We start from the raw sequence: 6,099 nt of genomic DNA, 5'->3' as shown, positions 1-6,099 counted from the left end.
CCCACCCACTCCACCCCACCCACACCTACCCACCCACCCACCCACACACACACACACCCCACCCTCTTCACCTGCTCCGTGAGCTGCACCAGCTCGCCCTCCTCTGCCAGGTCCACCCAGCGCCGCCGCCCGCCGCGCGAGGTGACCACCACCCGGTACCCCGGCCAGCCCGTCACACCCGTGTGCCTGCGAGGAGGAGGAGGCGGGAGGCGGAGGCGGAGGCGGGGGAGGCGAGGGAAATCGGAAGAGTTCCGTGCATGAGTAGTTAAGATGGAAGCGGGGATTGGGTTACACACATGACGGATGAAGAAGTGACATTGTAGCCAGGCGCACAGGGGGAGGGGAGGGGAGGGGGCATGGGCCGGAGCAGCGCGCGTGTGTGACCTGCCGCACGGCTCCCACCCCCGCCACTAGCTTACATGGGGGGGGGGGGGTTTCCCATCCCTATCCCCATCCAAAGCCCCGACCTCTCTTTGACAAAGCCCCTTCTTTCCACCAACTACGCAAGTCTCCCTCCCCCCTCCTTTGCCCCTCTTTGCCGCCCCTCCCTTCCCCCTACCCCTCCCCCCCTCCCTTCCGCCCCTCCCCCCTCTCACTTGTAGTCGCAGCTGAACACCTGCAGCCGCCACGGCTCGGCGGCGGGGTCGTAGTGCGCCGACGTCCAGTTGCGCGCCCGCAGCCCCGCATACAGCTCGGCGGGCGACATGGCCGGCAGAGAGCGCCAGTCGGGCTCCACCTGCGGAGGGAGGGTTTGGTTGGGGGATTTGGGGGAATAATTAAGTGAAGGGGAGTGGGAGGGTGTGTGAGTGGGTGGGTGGGTGTGTGGGAGGGAATGGGAGGGAGTGGGAGGGAGTGGGAGGGAGTTGGAGAGTGTGGCGGGTGGGCCTGCGTGTTGTCAAGAGCGGACATCGGCACTTTCAGACTCGTGATCTCATCACTCCGTTCTCCACATGAACGGCTATCCCGCTCCCGGCTCCAACCCCCTTGAACGCCGCCCCCCCCCCCCCCCCCCATGGCTACCACTGCGCTTCTTCGCCTTACTTTGAGCTGGCATCTTTAGCCCCCCTCCCCCCACAACGCGTCCCCCCCCCCACACACAGCTCTCACCTCGTGTCGGAAGTCGCCCAGCACGGAGCGCGGGATGTAGCGGAAGGCCAGCGCCACGCCGTCGGGCGCAGCCGGCAACTGCACGTGCGGGGCGGGGCAGGGTGGGCGGCGGGGCAGAGCGTGTCAGGCATGCAGGGTAAGGAGGAGGCAGGAATCACAGGACTAAGTACATCAGCGGGGTACATGCCGGCATACGCGTGTTTGAGATTGCCCCTGTACCGCCTGTGTGAAGCCTGCCGTACCGCCAACTCCGTGCCCAACGTCTGCCATGTTCTACCCCTTCCGGCTCTGCAAACACACGCACACCCTCCCGGTCTCCCCGGCCTCGGCCCATACCTCCCGGCACTTGCTATGCCGGATCCCAATCCCTGACTCGTAGACCCAAAGCCCCAACCCATAAACGCTTCTCCCAAACTTGATTTCCTTGACTCCGTCTCTCATTCTCGCAAAGCACCACCAAAAACCTTCCTCCCCTCCCCGCCCCGCCCCCCCCCATCCCGCCCACCCCAAACACAGATCCCGCGCCCCCTTTACCAGCCCCCCATCCCGCACCCCCTTTACCAGCCCCCCCCCTTTACCCGCCCCCCCCTATCCCGCCCCCCATCCCCATCTCCCCCCTCTACCCCTCTTCTCACCTGCCCCGGCCCCGCCAGCCTCTCCGCGTGCTCCAGCGTCAGGTCCTCCAGCCGCGGCCCCGAGGCGGCGATGCGCTGGAGGTCCTCGGGCCCGAACTTGGCGTGCGGCGTGGGCAGCGCCACCGGCCGGCCCGCCGACATGGCCTGTGTGTGTGTGTGTGTGTGTGTGTGTGTGTGTGTGTGTGTGTGTGTGTGTGTGTGTGTGTGTGCGTGTGCGTGTGCGTGTGTGTGTGTGCGTGTGTGTGTGTGTGTGTGTGTGTGTGTGTGTAGTGTGTGCAGGTGTGTGTAGTGTGTGGAGGTGTGCGTAGGTGTGTGCAGGTGTGTGCAGGTGTGTGTAGTGTGCGGTGGTGTGTGCAGGTGTGCGTATATGTGTGCAGGTGTGTGCAGATGTGTGCAGGTGTGTGTGTAGGTGTGTGTTGTGTGTTGCGGAGTGAGGCCGCAAAGGAGTGGAAGCACGCGGTGCAGCGGGCGTGGCTGTGCGCGCGGCTGAAGGAGAACGTGCAGGCGCAGCACCGAAACACGGCATCCGGACATGACAAAACTTCCTGAGGAAAGGGCTTTGGGGGGGGGCTATGGATACCAGCCCAAACTAAACCGAACCCAATGCAAACCCAAACTCGATTGGGGCCTGGCACCCGTGCCGTCGCCGCCGTGCCAGGCACCAGGGCCTGCTGTCCGCAGGGCCTTGCCGCCCCCACTCGCGTCACACTCACATCCCTCACACACACACACCCTTCTCCCCAAAAACACAGACGCACGCACGTACACGCACGCACACGCACGCACACCCCACAGCCCCCTCCCCCCCAAAAACACCAAGACGCAACACGCAGTCACGCACCTTGAGCGCAGCCCAGTGCTGCTCCTCCCAGTCCGGCTGCAGGTTCAAAAGGTGAACCATGGAGGACAGATGAAGGGATCAGCGAGTGTGGTGGAAGCCGGACTCGGAGAGGCTTGCGCTCAGACCCAGTCGTGCCACACACACCCGGCAGGCCCGCACCGGCTAGCTCCATAACTCTCCCCTTCACATTTCCCCCGCCCCAGCGCCGACGGCAAGTCGTCCCCAGCATCGATTCCGCGCAAGGCTTGGCCAAACGGAGGAGTGGGGTCGATCGTGGCATCGCGGTGCAGGCCTCCGCGAGGACAGTGCCCGAGAGACTTACCCCATCTATAATTGGAAGGCCTGATCCCGTGGCATTTAGTTCCTTGGCATCCGTAATAAATCGCTCCGCTGTTAGCGAGGCACTGCTGCTCTCTTTGGACGCAGCGCAGCTGGCGACCAGGCGACGGCAGCCCGGTGGCCGTAGCCACAAGCATGAATTTGTTACATGGTGACTAGATACATTCCTAAGCCGACTTTGAGCCAGGCGGGGCGGCCGACCCAGTTCGGCGCTGCGCATTGTCCCCGCCACCTGCTCCGCTCCAACGACTAGTTTAGATTTCTAATGTCAGCATGTAATCCAATGCTCGGGTAAAGGATCTTGGTTTGGGGGCGGTCTCGGCAAAACAAGGTCGGCTGCAGAGTCAAGTTGCACAGCAGGACAGGCACCTAGTACTTCACGTAGCTCTACTGCAACACCTTCATCAAGCCGGACTCGCGAAAACTATAGTGTATGTGCCGAATTGCCATTGCGAGCATGACACGAGTGCCCCCACCCCCGTAACCCCGCCACCCCGCTTTCCTGACGAGAGTCCGCGGAAACGATTCGCAGTCTATCTTTCCAATTCACTGAGAGGCTGCTTGTGGTCCGCAAACGAGATACCTGGTGTAGCGCGGATTGTCGTCGTCGGCCAAAAGGCAAAAGGAGCATGCCTAGCCTTTCCCCTGGCCCATCTGCGCATACCTGCCCAGCCACCCCCAGCCACCCCCGTCTGCGCAAAGTAGCAGATATGAGTGCTGACTCTAGTCGAGCGTGGGAACTGTACAGGGCCAGGGTGAGTCCGGCACGTAAGCAACGGATGCGCCAACCGTTGCCATGTCAAGACGTCAAACTGTTGCGCTGCTCAAGGTGTCCGTGCTACACTATTCTCATGTTACCGCATCACTTGAGTTTGTGAGCTAGAATGGGCGCACGTAGGTGCATGTTTGCGCTGCTTGCGCTTGCAGCATGCGCGACGGCCACCGACTGGATTCCTCATCCTGATTGCGAGCATCGCTGTGATGCTAGCAACATGTGTGTCAGCAAACTAAGCACCACCGGCTGGGGCCTTTGCGCGGAGGGTTCTGCGGAGCTGGCGCGCGAGCTGGTTGTCGACGAGCAAACATGCTGGCTCAGTCACAAATGCACATCCAGCAGGATTTGCAGCTCCTATTCTGGGAAGAGCCAGCTTTATGGTCCAGAGACCACGTCCCCCATGAAGCTCGCGGGTTGCGAGCGCGCCGACTGTTGGAACTGGCCAGGCGCAGGACTCTGGCAGCTGGGCTCTGCTGACGCAGATGTCAATGCTAAGGACAGGTGAGCGAGGAGGCGTCGGGTTCCGACGTTCGTATTTTTCCCCACGTGTGGAGCCCCGGCGCGGCGCGCTGCCTTGCGCCGCCAGGCGCCGCTCTTATTACGCACCGCTACTAGATTGGCCTTGGGGCAGGAGGGGGCGCCTCAAGTCAGCAGGACACAGCCGCACAGGCAAGGGCCTCGCCCTAATATCATTGAAGGCGAAACCCAAACACGGGCGAGTCGTGGCGTGCGGCCTGCAACAGGCCCTCGCCGGCCTGCGTCCCCTCCTCTCCTTGCCCTTACACCCGCCCCTCCCACCCGCCCTTTTCCTCCCTCCCCTGTCAATTCCGCCCGCCGGCCCGCTCGCCCGCCGCTGCCCCAGCTGCGCGCCCGGGGTGCGCGCCTACCTGCGCTGCTGCGAGCAGCGGCCGCGCCGCACCTGCGCGCCGCTGCTGCCATGCACGGCGCCAGCCGCCGCCTCTGACGAACACGACCCTGACCCCGACAACCAATCGGACGAAGTCGCTGCCTCCGCCTCATCTCACGCAGCCTCAGCCCCAGCTGGCGCAGCCTCAGCTGCCGCGGCAACCGCCGCAACCGCCGACGCGGCGCAGTCGGGCCGCGGCCGCAGCGACCCCCACGCCCTCACGCTGGAAGACGGCAACGCCGAGCGCCGCGGGGGCAACCAGACCGTGCGAAGCAATAGCAGTAGCGGCAGTAGTAGCAGCACCACCAGCAGCGGCAGTGTCAGCCGCAGGAGTGCTCGCGGCGGCGGCGGTAAGGGGCACGGAGGTAGCGGAGCCCGCCGAGATACAGCTAAATCCGACCCCACCACCTCCAGCGGCAGTAGTAGTAGCAGTGGCGGCAGCAGCGGCAGCGACAGCAGCACCAGGAGCAGCGGCAGCGACAGCAGCAGCAGCAGCAGAGATCCTACGTCCAACAAAGGGTGAGCGTTGTAAGAAACCCGACCCACTTCGCCCAAACCGGCAGAATCCACCGCGGAGATTCAGATGCCGACACCCCGAACTCCCCCGCCCCCCCACCTCCACCCCCACCCCCCTCGCGCGATCACGCATGCACTCGTGCTTCTCCCTCCCCGACGGCCACCGCAAAGTTGTTTCTTGCAATTTTAAGCTTCTGCATGCAACTTAGTTATAGCTGGTACTGTATTTCGTATGGATGCGGATGTTACAGAGGGGACAGTCCCAGCTTTCGTATGGACTTACTTGCTGCGCGCTTGCTGATGTCCTGATCCCCGTGCGACCTGCTGGCTTCGCTGGTAGCTGTGCACGCAAGCGAGCGCACACGCATCGACAGCTGGCTCTCCATATTGCTTGATTGCGCGGCGTCACTTGCAAGTCACCAGACTTGACATCGCACCGGTACTCTTGCCTCATACCGCTGACAAGTCTGGCACGCTGGCCGCCCTTCTCTCGCACCCGTACATGCCTCAGCTGCACCCTACGGGACTTTACCAACCTGCCTTACCACTGTGCCATCGCACACCCGTACATGCCTCAGGCCAGTGTCCAAGTCCACCGACGAGGCCCCAGCTCAAACGTGAGTTTTACGCGTCACCGTTCATATGCACATTACTGAGGACCAGGGGTTGGGTTGGGCTTGGGTTTGGGCAGGCGGCTTGCATAGCCAACCGGCGTCGGGGATGGGAACTTGCACTTGCACGCTTTTGCAGGACTCGCCTGATGAGACCCTGCTTGGCACGGTCGAAACGCGTCGTGAGAGCCTTACCTTACTGCATTACAGTGCGAATTCGGTGTTGGGGAACCCGGAACCACCCTTCAGGGCGTGGGCTTTTGTCCCTATTCCTAGCCTGCCTTAGCTCACACGTGCTTCGGAACGCACTGGTCCTCCTACCATGTCCTTTGGGGCACCTACGCGCGTGTGCATGCATACCACCGCAC

The 6,099-nt window shown here is 63.1% G+C and overlaps 2 protein-coding genes across 2 annotated transcripts in view; one reads left to right on the top strand and one right to left on the bottom strand.

Moving 5' to 3' along the window:
* CHLRE_17g739752v5 (uncharacterized protein) overlaps positions 1-3,347 on the bottom strand; it is a 14,619-nt gene extending 11,272 nt beyond the window's left edge. The window contains exons 1-6 of the mRNA XM_043072621.1: positions 2,906-3,347; positions 2,584-2,619; positions 1,743-1,886; positions 1,108-1,185; positions 597-736; positions 72-186 (exon numbers count right to left, since the gene is read on the bottom strand). Coding sequence (XP_042915080.1) covers positions 72-186; positions 597-736; positions 1,108-1,185; positions 1,743-1,886; positions 2,584-2,619; positions 2,906-3,142 — 750 coding nt within the window. The 5' untranslated portion in view covers positions 3,143-3,347. The remainder of the gene's footprint in view (positions 1-71; positions 187-596; positions 737-1,107; positions 1,186-1,742; positions 1,887-2,583; positions 2,620-2,905) is intronic.
* Positions 3,348-3,781: 434 nt separating this feature from the next.
* The window catches only part of CHLRE_17g739700v5 (uncharacterized protein), a 10,996-nt gene continuing 8,678 nt past the window's right edge, over positions 3,782-6,099 (top strand). Inside the window, exons 1-3 of the mRNA XM_043072620.1 lie at positions 3,782-4,198; positions 4,560-5,123; positions 5,699-5,737. Coding sequence (XP_042915079.1) covers positions 4,098-4,198; positions 4,560-5,123; positions 5,699-5,737 — 704 coding nt within the window. The 5' untranslated portion in view covers positions 3,782-4,097. The remainder of the gene's footprint in view (positions 4,199-4,559; positions 5,124-5,698; positions 5,738-6,099) is intronic.

This window comes from Chlamydomonas reinhardtii, chromosome 17, assembly GCF_000002595.2.
Source record: "Chlamydomonas reinhardtii strain CC-503 cw92 mt+ chromosome 17, whole genome shotgun sequence".
In the NCBI taxonomy this organism is placed as follows: Eukaryota; Viridiplantae; Chlorophyta; class Chlorophyceae; order Chlamydomonadales; family Chlamydomonadaceae; genus Chlamydomonas; species Chlamydomonas reinhardtii.
Note: the sequence above shows the minus strand (reverse complement) of the source record. Positions and strands in the feature narration are given on the sequence as shown.